General features: G+C 40.3%; 2 protein-coding genes across 6 annotated transcripts in view; both read right to left on the bottom strand.

The window, feature by feature from the left end:
• LOC107394273 (rho guanine nucleotide exchange factor 28) overlaps positions 1 to 13,970 on the bottom strand; it is a 66,229-nt gene extending 52,259 nt beyond the window's left edge. For 4 of the 5 annotated variants that reach the window (XM_070546203.1, XM_070546207.1, XM_070546206.1 and 1 more), the window contains exons 1-5: positions 13,207 to 13,970; positions 12,508 to 12,543; positions 3,188 to 3,329; positions 2,289 to 2,398; positions 1,898 to 2,084 (exon numbers count right to left, since the gene is read on the bottom strand). In XM_070546203.1, coding sequence (XP_070402304.1) covers positions 1,898 to 2,084; positions 2,289 to 2,398; positions 3,188 to 3,329; positions 12,508 to 12,540 — 472 coding nt within the window. In that variant the 5' untranslated portion in view covers positions 12,541 to 12,543; positions 13,207 to 13,970. The remainder of the gene's footprint in view (positions 1 to 1,897; positions 2,085 to 2,288; positions 2,399 to 3,187; positions 3,330 to 12,507; positions 12,544 to 13,206) is intronic. The other variant, XM_070546205.1, reaches the window with a different exon arrangement.
• Positions 13,971 to 14,107: 137 nt separating this feature from the next.
• utp15 (UTP15 small subunit processome component) overlaps positions 14,108 to 15,050 on the bottom strand; it is a 16,482-nt gene continuing 15,539 nt past the window's right edge. Inside the window, exon 12 of the mRNA XM_070546212.1 lies at positions 14,108 to 15,050. This exon is cut by the window's right edge and continues 440 nt beyond it. The gene's annotated coding sequence lies outside the window, so the exon portion shown is untranslated.

Below are 15,050 nucleotides of genomic sequence, written 5' to 3'. Positions count from 1 at the left end.
CCACGAGAGCAGCCATAACGGCGCTCATTTCAATTAGAAATCCAGTTCTGAGATCACTTCATTGGTTGCCCATCCAATATCAAGTTCAGTACAAAATTGGCCTTCTTACTCACCAGTGCATCCATGGAACTGCTCCTGCCTATCTGAGCGAACTTCTCATCCCACACACTGCCACAAGAACCCTCCGCTCTACCACCTCTTCACACCGCCTGCACCAACCACTGACTAAACTCTCCACTATGGGAGACAGGTCCTTCAAGGCAGTGGCCCCTCAATTTAGGAATTTTCTCTCAGAGTTTCTAAGGGCCACACAATCTGTGGAGCTTTTCAAAACAGGCCTCAAGACCTTTTTGTTTAATAAGGCTTTGTTACGTCCCCGACGGGAGATGTTAAAATGCGAAGGAGGGGGCAACATAAGAAATACGACAGTGGAGTTAAAATGGTTTTAATTGTTGTAAAAGGTTCTAAAAACGAGCAAACAGATGGCTAGCATTATAAAGATAATGCAAAACAAACAAAAACTCGAAAAGGTTAACATTACACCAAATACCAACTATAAATTCACCTGGTTAAAACTTATATTAAAAGTTCTACCAAATAGGTGTTTTTAAAATCCAGAAGTTGACTTAAAACACCTGGTAAAAACTTATAGTAAAAGCTGTACCAACACAGGAGGTGTTTAAAACCAGAGTCAATGAAATTGCAGCAAACCAAGTTAACCTTTTTAATCAACAAACAACATCAAAAGATCCCTCAGGATCATCCAAGAGCTTCACCCTTTAAAGGCTCATAACTCAGAGTTAAAACCTTAATCAAAATGAAGGGGTTAAAACCAAAACGAGGCCTGGAGGACAGCAGAAGCCCTGCACTGCTGCCTCCCAGACTGCTGAAGGCACAGCCTTTTTATCCCAGGTGTGGGTCATCAGCAGGATTCAGCTCAGCTGTGCTCCTCAGCAGCCTGGAAGAGGATGGGCGGTGTCAGGCTGACCACCAGGGCTGGGTGATCCTGGCTCCTGCATCCCAATGGCCAGGCTGGTAGCCGGAACAGCTTTCTAGGCCTAGTCCACACGTAGCTGTTTTTTTTAAAAACGAATATCCACCCCTCCAAAAACTTGCATCCACACCGCCTCGTTTAAAACAAACTCTGTCCACACGTACCCGGATAAATACGTTGTTAAGGACATGCCAGACCTGTAGGCGGCAGTACTTCCCCCGTTCTTAACCTCGTCCTTCGTCTGTGGTCTTCCACAAGGAGCAGTAATTCCGCTTGCAAAAACAAACAAGCAAAAAGCGCTTGGACAGTTGATAAAGCGAGCGCAGCTCTGAGGGCATCCATGATGTCGGCTAGTGTAAACACAGGTCGCACACGTGAAGTCAGCATTTTTTTGTCGCGGAAAGTGACGTTGCGGACCTTAAAACTCCGGTTTTGTCCGTCCACACGCAGACACCCAAAACGGAGAAAACCCAGATCTTCACTTTGGCCGGAGTTTTTTAAAAGATCCGTTTTCGTGTGAAAAAAAACTCTGTTTTCGTGTGGATGACAGGCCAAAACGTAGAAAAATAACTACGTTTTGGCAGATCCCCGGCTACGTGTGGACAGGGCCTAAGTGCACAATGACCTATTGAGTGTTTTCCTTTATTGTGTTGTTTTTACTTATTGTTTGCATCTACTGCAATGACTTTTTAGATGGGTTTATCTACTTCTGGGGATTGTTTTTATTTTCCATACTTGATAGTATCCTGAAATTTTAACTAGCTGTGTACCTTATACCTGTCCCCTATTCTCTGTAGCACTCTGAGATTACTTCTGTAATGTAAAGCGCATTATAAATAAAAAGTATTACTATTATTATTATTATTATTATTATTATTATTATTAGGACATTCCTGCTCTCACCATCTCTACTCTGGCTTCCCAGAACGTTCCACTTCGGAGGGATATCCAGGTTGGCCATGGCCAGAGCCACTTTATGATCCATCGCCCAGCGAGCTCTCTCCTGGCCCAGACTGAAGAGGCTGCTCAGCTCCTGGTGGTCTGTGGAGCTCAGACGATGTCCGTGGATCACGATGTACTCAGCCAGATCCTGAGAATAAATCAGGCAGGAAGAAGAAGAAGAGTTTTTAAGTTTTAATCTGTTCTTGTTTTTTATAACTACTGGAAAAAATGAATCCAATTCATACAATTTGACTCAAATGAGTCATTTTAAATAATAAGAAAGGTTTGCAAAAGCATAGGATACACTGCCTTGGATAAAATGTGTAGGATTAAATAAGCTTCGCTCACTTACCTGTGCATCATCATGCACATATTCTAAAGAAGCTCCACCCACCCAGGTGAGGGGCGTGGTTTCAGAGCACAGGTAGGCCTGAACGGAGACCTCCTCTGCCAGATTGTGACCTAAAAACAGAAAAGGCAAAATAACAAAAATGAACTTGAATAATTGACTGTGTCGAAGTTTCATTACAGAAATGTGACTGGTGTTAAATGTCATCAGACAGAGAGCTGACTCAGTTTAATAAAATAGCATAAAATTAGTTTGTGGTCCATAAAAAGACACAAACCCCAAAAAGCAAAACAGGAAATTATTTGGATTTCATATCAATCATGCATTGCTAACAGTTTTATTTGACATTTTATTTACTTGAGAGACAAACCGCTGCTCCAGATGTTTCTGTTTTAGGAAAATAAACACAATATTTACAAAAATCCATTTACTTATAAAAATTATCGACAAAGATCCTGAAACCCATTTTCGTTTTGGTTCCGGATACGGCATGCAACTGCTCTCTGAAAATGTATTTTTAATGACAAATAAATAGATCTACTTCTAATTTATTCAACTATGAATTAAAACTCCTTCTTGTGGGACGTTTTCCTTCCAGAGACAGATGCTGAGACAGAGAAAAGTTTAAAATAGGCTAAATCTCTTCCAGTAAAATGACCGAGAACTCGTTTTATCCTGCACAGAAGCTCAAGAATATTGAATTTTTGTTCCCATAGATGTTTCCCATTGGAGGGAAAGCTGATCAGATTTCTATGTCCTTCAGACCTCAGATAACAAACAACAAATGCAAGATTCAGCAGGTTTTTTCCAGCATATCAATAAATCACAGATGGCGCTAAAGCCTTGGATTGCCACAGCACAACATTTAGGTAATAAAACAGCATTCTGGTACACGGACATACCAGGCACGATAAAGCAGAGCATGACATCACTCTGAGCCTGGGTTACATGGACAAGCGTGGAGCCTTCCAGAACAATGAACACCTCAGCATCTTCTGGCACCGAGTCCAAGCCTTCTAGCAGAGTGAATACCTTCGCCTCACCCTGAGGTAAACAAAGGTGGGAGAGGTTGAAAGAAAAACAAAGATGGATAGTGGAAAGCATAAAAATGGGTCTATTCATAGGCTTGTTTCAGACTCAGGCTTTGTTCTGTGAAGTACAGCTAATCTCCTGGTATCATTCCTCGGGGGTACCGTTAACCCCCATGTGCTCCAGTGTGTTTTTATGAAAAGACGTGCCTTGATCTAAACAAGCAAGAACATGTTTTATGTTCTATCAGAGGTAGCAGACCATGTGGGGCACCAGAGTTTCCAGGTTTAAAATTAAAATGGACAAAAATGCATCTGAAAAGCAGTCCTGCACCTGCAGTTATGTGAGCAAATGGATAATAAATGTATAGTCAAGTTAATATTGTGACAAATTACAAAAGTTGATTTTAGATGCACGCAGACCCACTTTTTTTTAAAAGGAAACAACAAAAAATCTGGCAAAAATGTTCTAATCTTTAGAGCGTACTACTTTTGGTAACACGAGTCACGACCGGCTCAAAGGTTTTTCAAAAATAAAGAAAATAGAAAACACCTTTTTTGACATTTTGGCATCATTCAGACTGATGATAATTTGCAGCAAATTTCTACAATTTCCCACCAGTCCATAGGATTGGGCATCGTAGAACAATTCCGATTCCAATTCCTCATTTCGATTCCAGTTCCTATCGATTCCCAATTCAGATTCTTTCAAGTGGCAGGATCCAAAAACATTACAAGTTTAAAGTGAGCCAGCTAAACAAATAAGGTAAAACATCAGGGGTCTCATTTATCTAACATGGCGTAGAATCCTTACTAAAACCAAACTTGAACTCAGCAAAAAAAAAAAAGTACCTACGCCAAGCAGGTTTGTGATCTATCAAACATGGAGGACGCACAGCTGCACGCAATCTCCGCTTCATAAATCAGAAACTTATCTAGAAAGGTTCTCAGCTGCTTTTTAGTCACATCCCGCCCTCGCCACGCCCACTCATTGCCATAAATGGTCGACGCAAAATGGCTTGTGGATCTCATGCATATACATAAGCTAGAGTCGGTACAGGATCAGCTCGGGGTCCTTCGACTGCCGATGACGTCACATTACTGCCAATCTACTCGGCTTTCACACACACGTTTTGGAAAGACATCAGCAGTTTTGTGAATAAATCAGGGTATCTGCAGGTTTAAGGGAGCCACATTTAAGACTTGTTAAGACCTTTTTTAAGGCCACTTTTACCAAATTTAAGCTATTTTTTTAATTACATACAAGCTATAATTTCCAGCTATTGCCTGGAACTGGTGCTAACCACGTCGCGAATGTGGGATTAGCCATCCAGTTAACCTTAAACTTGCACTTCCCCATGACGCAAGCTCCCGCTAATGTGCTCATCTAAAAATAGCCCCCTTTCACAAGCAACTGAATGTGTACGGTTCCGCTTACGCCAATATCATACACAAAAATGCTGAACACTAACTAGAAATTCACAAAATTTTTATACAAATAAAAGAATGTTATTTATTGGGTCTTTGGTAAATTAAGACCTTCGGGAACTGTATTTAAGGATTATTTGTCATTTTTAAGGATTTTTAAGGCCTTAAATTTGGAAAATCTAATTTAAGACTTTTTAAGGACCCGCAGATACCCTGTAAAATCTTGTTTGTTAACATCTAAATGTTTTCTTTATAATTGTAATTTGTTAATAAAACACCATATTATCTTTGTTTTGTAAAGAATGTGAAACTGCATAAAACCAACATCCGACTGACAAAAAACAGAACAGTTCTTGTATGTGAAGCCACATGTGTTTGTATTAATGTGGAGTTCGTCTGTATATTTCCTTAGTTGTTATCTAAATATATTCTTTGACTCTAAATATTGCTTGGTGTCTTTCAATAAAGTTCTTATATTTTATTTTGCCCCATTTCATCAACATCAAGAGCTTCTGAGGGTCACCGTTTATCATTTGCTTATATTTTACATTTCCTTTAGAAATTCAAACATGTTTTCTCCAAAAAGTGTTGATTTTTGGACTACAGGACTACAACCGCTAAGACTACGACCGCAAATTTGTTCTGACCAATCAAAATCATGACATGTTAACGTCACTTCCGTAAGCTTCATGTTCAGCCAATCAACTACTTTGACGTCATCGGCAGTCGAAGGACCCCGAGCCGATCCTGCACAGACACCGGCTGTTGCAGCATTTCGATCACGACCGCAGATCAAGGCAGATCAAGGAAGCGCTATTTCACAGATGCAGAAGTTGCGGTACCTGTGGGTGAGGTGGAGAAATGAAAGGAAGTGCTTTTGCAAATCAAATAAGAGAAAATCCACAGAGTGGCACAGCGTTGCTGAAGCCGTCAATAATGTGAATTCTTCAGAGAGATCTGTGGCGGCGGGTATAAAAAAATGGTCCAATCGGGATCTGATCCCAAGACTCCCGGGTGAAAGTCACGCACACTAACCAGTCACCCAAACGGAGATCTCCTCTGTTCAACTAGCCAGGGCGCATGATCAATCGGGTCACAGTGACAGGACACACACTGTCACAGACGCATGATGTTCTGTCTCAATCTGTCCCCCTGCTGATATTCTGCATTCCGTATTCTGCGCTTCAGGCTGTGCGTGTGTGTGTGTGTGTGTGTGTGTGTGTGTGTGTGTGTGCGTGTGTGTGCGTGTGGGGGGTCTTGTTCTGTGTGAAAACGAAGTGGTACAAGTGATAATGCTGCAGGATTTCATAATTGTGTCCTTCTCAGCAGCAGCACTGCAGGTGCTCTCCATGTCCAGCATGTGTGTAAGCCAGGTCCTTAGTCAACTTAAAGTTGCGCACATTTTTCCGCTAAGTTTTCTTTCATAAATCCCAAAGTTTGCGTGGAAAGTTGCTTACGCAGTTTTCCGACCTCGTTTTGTGTGCAAGCAAGCTCGATAAATGAGGCCCCAGAACATTTAGCTTCAGCGCCCCCTAGTGGCTTGGTTAGAATTTGGATTCCCCACTTGTACAAGACAATAATCTAAATAAATGTAGGATCTGAGCATAACATAAGATGCTGTGATGCAGGTGTCTACTCTGCCATCGTTCAATGGAAGCTGTTTCTTTAGTTGGTTTATTTTCATTATTTTGTTGGTTCATTAAATGTTATTCCAGGCAATAATCTGATATTTTCTGTTCATCATTTGGTCAAACAAACAGTAACAGATCCTAATGAAGTTGGAGTGCTACGAGGAGAGTTACTTATTAGCTGAAATTTTTATAAAGTTTTATACGTTTTTCTACCCGTATTTTCTGTGCATTGATTCATAAGTAAGCAACAACTTGATTTACTTCCTGTTTACCTTGAGCTTTTGTTTTATTCTTCTTTTAGGGTGAGAATTGTGTTGCTGCTAAGACTGGACTTGTGATCTTTTTTTCAAAATAAAACTTTTAAATACTGTTTTAGAAGCTCTCGATTTACCGGTCAATCTACGTTCCTACCCTCACCTATGGTCACGAGCTTTGGGTAGCGACCGAAAGAACGAGATCACGGATACAAGCGGCCAAAATGAGTTTTCTCTGCAGAGTGGCTGGGCTCACCCTTAGAGATAGGGTGAGAAGCTCAGTCATCCGGGAGGGACTCGGAGTAGATTTGCTGCTCCTCCACATCGACAGGAGCCAGTTGAGGTGGCTCGGGCATCTGGTTAGGATGCCTTCTGGACTCCTCCCTGGTGAAGTTTTCCGGGCACGTCCAACCAGGAGGAGGTCTAAAGGGAGACCCAGGACACGCAGGAGGGACTATGTCCCTCACCTGGCCAGGGAACGCCTTGGGATTCCCCCGGAGGAGCTGGCCCAAGTGGCTGGGGAGAGGGAAGTCTGGGCATCTCGACTTTGGCCATTGACCCCGCGACCCGACTCCGGATAAGCGGATGAAAACGGATGGATGGAATTAGGGCTGAACGATCTATCATTTTTTAACAAAATCATGATTTCAAACAGCGCGATCACGTGACCATCAAAGCTGCGGTTTTTGCGATGTTGACTGATCCAGGATTTGTTGTGTAACTTTTTTTTAACATCCGGGGTTTTCCTGTGTGTTACGGTGGCGCCAACAGCCAGTGCGGGGGAGGGGGTGGGGTATACCGTCCAGAGCAGACCCCAATTTCACAGCTGACAGAGTTGCAGGTAATATTCCATTTTATTTTTCCACACACAGAGCTGCTAGAGCAGACAATAATGGCAAAGTAGGCGAGTGAGGGAGAGAGAGAAAACATAGGTGAGTGGGGGGTGGCGATGGGTACCGAATTCGGTACTTTTTAAGGTACCGACCGAATTCCACAGTACCGACCGAGCACCGATTCACGTCATTTGAAACGGTGCCTCGTTTCGGTACCCGTCCTTCATAACGAGAACTTGCCTAGACAGCTGTGCATGCGCAAGAGCGTTACGTCGTCGGTCGCTGCGGGCCAGTTGTAAACAGAGCAGCATGGTAGAAAGAACGCACGCTAAAGCTTGGGTCCACTTCACTAAATGTGATGGGTAACTGGGTGATGATGAAACCAGCGACAACGATCTAAGTGAGACATCCTCGTCTTAATCTGCTCCGGTAGGTAAATATAATTAGCTTGATATGTTAGCTTCCGTTTCGCTAATGGTGCGTTCGCTTTCTCCTCGGAACTCCGAATTCCCGACTAGAAGAACATGAACGCGCTCTAAAGTTTGGCTTCACTTTACTAAATGCGACGGGTGATTGGGTGAAGACGAAACCAGTGACAACGATCCAAGTGTGAGGCATCATCGTTTTAATCTGCTCCAGCAGCTAAATAAACTGTTTAAGATAACGTTAGCTTGATATGTTAGCTTCCATTGCCACCACTGTTATCAGCTAATGGTGCGTTCGCTTTCTCCTCGGAAATTCTAACTTCCCAGTAGGAAAAATCAAATGAAAAAGGAGGCAAAAGGAATGAAGATACACAGTAAATTTAGTTCACAGTAAAGATGTTTGCTTCAGTTTAATTATCAGCTTATAAAACTACAAGGACGATGTTAAAATACAACCAGTTGTATGTTATTTATCGTGATATTTATCAAATATGGTTATATATTGAGAAAAATATATATTTAATTATAAAAGAGAATTAAAATAATAAACACTCAAAAGTATCGAAAATTGGTACCGTTAAGTACCGGTATCGATTCGTAGGTACCGGGAATTAGTACCGAATCGATTCAAATGTCAAAGGTACCCATCCCCAGTGGGGGGAGAGAGAGACTCCTCCCACATCGGAGCAGGTTCAGGCTGATTTCTAAAGCTTGGTTTATGCTTCAACAGCGCGAGTGTGGCGTCGCGTATGGTGTTTGAATTCCGCCCTTGTGCACTCACAGAGACAGTTGGGTCCCTCTCAGTGTACAAATGACCTCCTCGCCATGTATATCTTCACTCGTGGAGGTTCTAACTTCCACGCGCGAGTCCCGTTTGCACGTGCGATGTGGACAATATGCGTGCACGAGATATGGCGGAATTCTGACGCCATAGTTGCGCACTTTAGGTGACTTGAAAGCTCAACTTCTCTTTTAAAACTGGTTTCAATGTTTCTGATGGAACACGTTAATTCAACAGGCTAACGTGTCAGAGCGTCTCTTTCAACGCCCGTGCGCCTCTCTCACGGAGCTGACCGCAGCATAATCTAGGCTTTATAGCAGAGTTTAGTGAGGAAAATCGTGCAGCCAGCCTGCCTTGGTGATGCAGGGAAAACTCTGAGCATTATTTATTTAATACATTTGAAAGCTGTTTCTACCTTCAGATTTCCTCCTTGCATTTTTAGAGTAGAACAAATAAAAATCACAAGTTGCTTCACAAGCATATAAAATTAAATATATATATATATATAATAATGGGATAAAATATTAATAGCTTTAACAGTTTTATTGTATGATTAAATAGTAAATATAAATGTGAATGATTTGTTGTACTAGTTTAGAATCTAGACCATCTTTTCACTTAATCTACAGGATAGCTTGACAGGCTAGTGTTGTACCTTAGTTTACGGAAAACCGTGAATTGAACTTAAATCGCATTTTCTGATAGAAAAATCGCAATAAAATCTTTTCCTAAAATCGTTCAGCCCTAGATGGAATACCGTTTTACTTATTAATATATTAATAGATTTAAATAATAGAGAACCGTTTATCTTATATAGTATTTTGTCTTGTACAAGTGGCCCAATTTAGGATGTTATAATTTCAAGATGAGAGGATATTTTTTATGTTAGGTTGTTTTGCTTGTGATGTGTAGTAAATGCTTGCATGTCTATCATCTAGTCTCTCTGTTGGAGTTTGTCAAACCAGAGGCCCCCAAACAGCATCCTGCTTAGAGTCTTTATAATAAAAACAGCCTTGATGAAGCGACAGTGAAGCTTTGGAGTCTGTAGTGAAATGAAACCATGCAATTTTTATCCAGACTATAAAATGGACCAGAAAGGAGATTTCTTAAACTGTAATGATTTTTTTAAATTAACATTATTTTGTTTTAACTCTCATTGACTCACTGAACTAGATCTTAAAATCTCTTGTGTGTTTTTTTTTTATTTAAATAATGCATATATTATCACATTAAACACTGAACTTATATTATTTGCTAATTTCCGCACAACTGACTCCCATATAGTTGTATTTAAAGATGTCCTAGAAAAACTTTTTTTTCTTCAACATTGGATACGGTTATGTCTATATGAAACTTTGTTGGGGCTCACAATGGCCCAGGAGCCCAGAAAAAAAAGGCGAAGTACAACCCCATCATAAAATCCTACAATGTAAAGATTGGGTTTCCCTTCCGACTTGGCCAGGAAATTAATGTTAAATGAGCTGCATTCTGATTGGCTAGTTTACAGGGTTGTGAACGAACAACAAAAAGGACAAAACAAACTCAGAACAAACTGCTTCTCCGTGGTCATTACAACATTACTAATTTACACAGGAAAGCAGGTCAGAGACGGAGCAGACTTTTTGGTATATGTTAGGAATCCCAAGCTGCCAATAGGGAGTCCAAGTGTCATGGGTCCCTTGACCAGGAAAAAGAAAGAAAAGAATTTAAGTGAACATGGCTATAAATGTCATTTTCTGGTCCACTTTGCCTTACACCTTGAATCACACATGTTTTACTTCAATTTAAATGAAAAATAATCATGACCTTTGTCGCAGGGGACCCATGGACCAGAAGTAGATAGACGTGATTTAAACTCTTCTCCGTCCGCGGAAGTAAGGAGGCACGCAATGCCATTATCTGTCCTTGCAAGGGCTCTTCAACAGGCACGCAAGGACAGAGTAGAGTGCAATTTTCTAACTATCCATCACAATAGGGCGGGGCGATATGGCCTAAAATCAGTATCACGATATATTGAGGATTTCACCTTGATAACGATAAATGGACGACAACTACAGGTATGCGCAAAAACTCAGGTTGTCCACTAGATGGGGCTGTCACATGTATTACGTTGAGTTACATTTTTATGTGACTCAACGTGGTACAGCTTCTTAAAGGGACATGAACGTTGCCAACCTTCACCGATCTTTTCATTTTTTATTATAAAATTTGTTGACACGGGAAAATTTCTCAATAAGTGTTAGAAATTTCGATGACGATAAATTTTTCGATTTAGTGCCCAGCCCTAATCACAACTGATCTAATTTTCTTTACCATACAATGACTAAGGGGCGGGACGCACTTGGTTGGCTAAATGATGGATTCTTGGGTCAAGTGGAAGACAACGTGTCTGTCGCTGCTGTCCATGGAGAATGTATAGATATTTACATACTTGGAATTAAGATAATCGGGTTTCTGCGGTTTGCAGGATACCCCCAGAGAAGTGCTCCGCCCTCTGCTTCACAACACTGACACACCAATAGAGAAGTATAAAAGGAAAACATGACCATAAAAATGCATGCTTGAGTGAAAACTTGCTGGTGGAGAAGTTTAAACTAGGCTGTAGGCTCCCTATATTCAACAACAAGGTAAATGTGGTTTTAAACTCTTGGACGGTTTTAAAGTAAGCTCAATATTTAGTTTAAGTGCAGTTGTTTCTGGGCCATGAGGCGATTTTTCAAAGCAGGCTCCAACACTGCCATGAAGTAAGGTATCAATTTGTCCACCTAAAGCGGCCTAAATAGAGGAGAGTATTCAGGGCACAAGACACGACGCACGGGTTATTCTTGGAAACATATCAAACAACCGACTCCATCAGGAGAAGAGAAGACAGGCTGAAGGAAAAAAGGTCTGGCAAATATGACAGAATGAATATAAATGAAGACAGAACAGAGTAAGATGGGTCAGAGTGGGGTTTGTACTCCCATGCTCAGTTCTCTTGAGAGTCTATTAACTGCTCAACTGCTGACCCAATTTTTATCCAATAAATTGGCAAGTTTTTTTTTTTTTATTTCTTCTCCATCTGTAATTAAATCGGTTTCTATTTTTCTCTGGGTAAAATCAAATAATGAAAATCACTACCGCCTCGACATCGTTGGAAAATGTCATAAGACTAAGAAAATGTAGCAGAAGGAAATTTACCAAAAGATAAAAACATCCAATTTCACAATAATATGTTAACTTAGGGCTGCAGAGATGAAAAATGTTCAAAACATAAAATCAGCAAAAAGTTTTTGAAATAATATTTTTGCTATTTCTTATATATTTTATCTAAATAATGATAACTGAAGAAATTTGGTCCAATTTTTTTCTCTCTCTCTCTCTCTCTCTCTCTCTCTCTCTCTCTCTCTCTCTCTCTCTCTCTCTCTCTCTCTCTCTCTCTCTCTCTCTCTCTCTCTCTCTCTCTCTCTCTCTCTCTCTCTCTCTCTCTCTCTCTCTCTCTCTCTCTCTCTCTCTCTCTCTCTCTCTCTCTCTCTCTCTCTCTCTCTCTCTCTCTCTCTCTCTCTCTCTCTCTCTCTCTCTCTCTCTATATATATATATATATATACATATACACCAGGCTGCTATTGTATTATCTAACAGCAAAACAAAAAGAGCTTGAGCTGGAAACACAAGCGTAGGCTACATGCATTAATGTATGGTAACACGGTCACTGCTTTGAGAGAAATAAATTCTTGTGTAACCAAATAACTCAACCCAGTTGCACACATTTGTGCATAAACGGATTACTTTTTAGATAAAATATGCATTTGCATCATCCAACCATCTACAGATAAATTAGAAAACGCTGATCTCAAACTTACATATAGAGGCACCTTCCTCCTGCTGAGCTCCATCTGCTAGGAAAGAAACAAAAGATGAATTACTCACAGCAGTCATGTGACTCCTCCTTATTCTTTTGCTTATTTTGGTTTTTCATCTGATCCCGAAGAGATTATCGAGCCTTTCTGAGCGGTCAGAGGTCATCTGAAGAGACAGGGTGATCTTTTGATCATGAGAATGTGAGTAATTATCTTAATGGTTAAACTTTTGTTCTGCTTTTGGTGTGCAGTAAAAAAAAAAAAGAATGAAGCAAAATCTGGTATGCATGCAGCTATAATGCGCGTGCACGTACGAGTAAGGAAATCGATTGAATTTTGATGCTGCAGGGTTCAGATCTGTTCTTCATCAGAGGCCACTTCCTAAATTAGACACAACAGCAAGATGTTGATGTGCTGCAGCAGTCAGAGTTAATGAGACGGTTTCCTGTCCGGTTGCTGTGGTTTTCACTCAGAATGAGCTGCTCAAGTTAATGTTTCAGAATAAAAAATACCTAAAGAGGACTTAGAACAACATTAACACGTTAATGACGCAGCAAAACTCCACCACAGGTAAAATATTACACATTACAACTTTAAAATTTGTGTTTATCGTTTAAGCTGCAGAGTGGAGCCGCGGTTCCATTTAAGAGGTTCTAAATGAACCTTGAGCTAAAAAAAGAGCATTATTGTTATTGGACTTACCTAATGAAGAGCTCAAACTCCAGAAGGTGAACTTTGACGGTGTTGAGGTGTCTAATTCGGATAATTCATCCTTTTCTCTCTGTCTAATTAAACGTGTTTGCCTCCAGTCGGTGCCGTAGCTGTGTGAGTTTTACCTCCACCGAGTCTGGAGTTAATCCTCCTGAGAAAAATCCTTTCATTAAACTTCCCCTCTTCTTTAAGGCTATAGCGACCTCTAGAGGATGGACATAAAACTGGTGAATATTCGAGCTAAAATAATTACCGCCTGTTTGTTGTGTTTCCTTTATCACCGCAATTATAATTCTGGTGTTGTGCCAAAGTAGTTACCCCCGTCAAAACGGGTCTCCCCATTCACGGGAGCGATACTGTAAAACCAGACGTGATCATGGAAACGTGTCGCTCTCCGGTGAATTTACACTCGGTTTACACTTTGTTTTTGTTGGCGTTGCTATCACGAAATAAGTTTATTTGCAAAATCAATCACACAGTATAACCAGTAACTACAGTAACGTTGCAGAGTGTTTCTTCACAGCAAAAGTTAAGGAGGGAAACAGATTTTATCAGGCTGTGTGGCCTCGGCTGCCAAAACGTGCCCCCCATCAATAATGCACATTGGCGTTGCTATCACGAAATAGTTTATTTGCAAAATAAGGCACAGTATAACTAATATCTACAGATATTAGAGCATTTTCTTTTTTTAGACTTCTTAATTTAACGTTAAATGTTCTCCAAAGTTTCTGCAGTTATTATACTGCGACTTATTTTGCAAATAAACTATTTCGTGATAGCAACGCCAACAAAAACAAAGTGTAAACCGATGGGAAACAATTTTGGACGGGGGTAACTACTTTGGCACAACACCGGCAGACTAAGTATGACTATCGACCATGCTATCGACATATTTACGGTTGTAACAAAAATTTATTAACTCTGCTTAAAATGTCAAACACGAAAACAGTCAGTGAGATTTTTAGACACACATTTACAACGAAATGAGAATTACAGAACTTCAAATAAAACATATTTTTAGATTCTCATTCGATATTCACTGAAAGCTTTCTGGTTACCTGCTCTCGAAAACATTTCATGGGTTATCGCGAGACTTTGCGGGAATTCAGATCAGCCAAAAACATGGGATTTTTAGACACTCTGTTGTGATTGGTGCGTTCGTTAAGCAACGTTTGAGTCCTCTATTTTGATTGGACAATCAGTTTGTAGCTAATTTGTAGTTAGCTTAACAATAAACGGTTGTTTGGGTTCATATTTTATCATTTTAGATTTAAACATGATCTGGTCCACACTCTGTCTAAATGAACCACTCAAAATATAAAACTATGAAAAATCCAGTTGGCTGGGCAAAGAAAGCACTATGAACTTTTTAAAAGTTAAGTTCATTTTAGGTGTATAAACAAGTACTTTGCTCAAAAACTATTTTAAAAATCTCCACGTTTGCAGCTGCTGTGTGACATTCAGGAAGACCAGCAACGGCAGTCTGACAGTAAAACTATCTCATCAGAAAGCACCTCTCGTTGATAACCATGCCAGATGGGATCCTGCATTTACAGATTTTTAGTTTTATTAGCTATTTGCGTAACTTTGTGGATAAATGTTCTGGAATAACTCAACCAATTTAAAAAAATTTAAAACTTGCCTTTCTATAGAAAATATTTAGACTTGTGAACAGCCGCATAACCGGGTTTAGTTAACAAATAGGATAAAAGGATCATTTAAGTGAGTAACCAAATTATCAAGATACTAAAGTTGGCTCAAATCATCATAATGTTGGAGAACACAGATCAGCTACTCCATGTCTTGCTCCACATCCATGTCTGCAGAAATGAAAG

This window comes from Nothobranchius furzeri, chromosome 17 (assembly GCF_043380555.1).
Source record: "Nothobranchius furzeri strain GRZ-AD chromosome 17, NfurGRZ-RIMD1, whole genome shotgun sequence".
In the NCBI taxonomy this organism is placed as follows: domain Eukaryota; kingdom Metazoa; phylum Chordata; class Actinopteri; order Cyprinodontiformes; family Nothobranchiidae; genus Nothobranchius; species Nothobranchius furzeri.
Note: the sequence above shows the minus strand (reverse complement) of the source record. Positions and strands in the feature narration are given on the sequence as shown.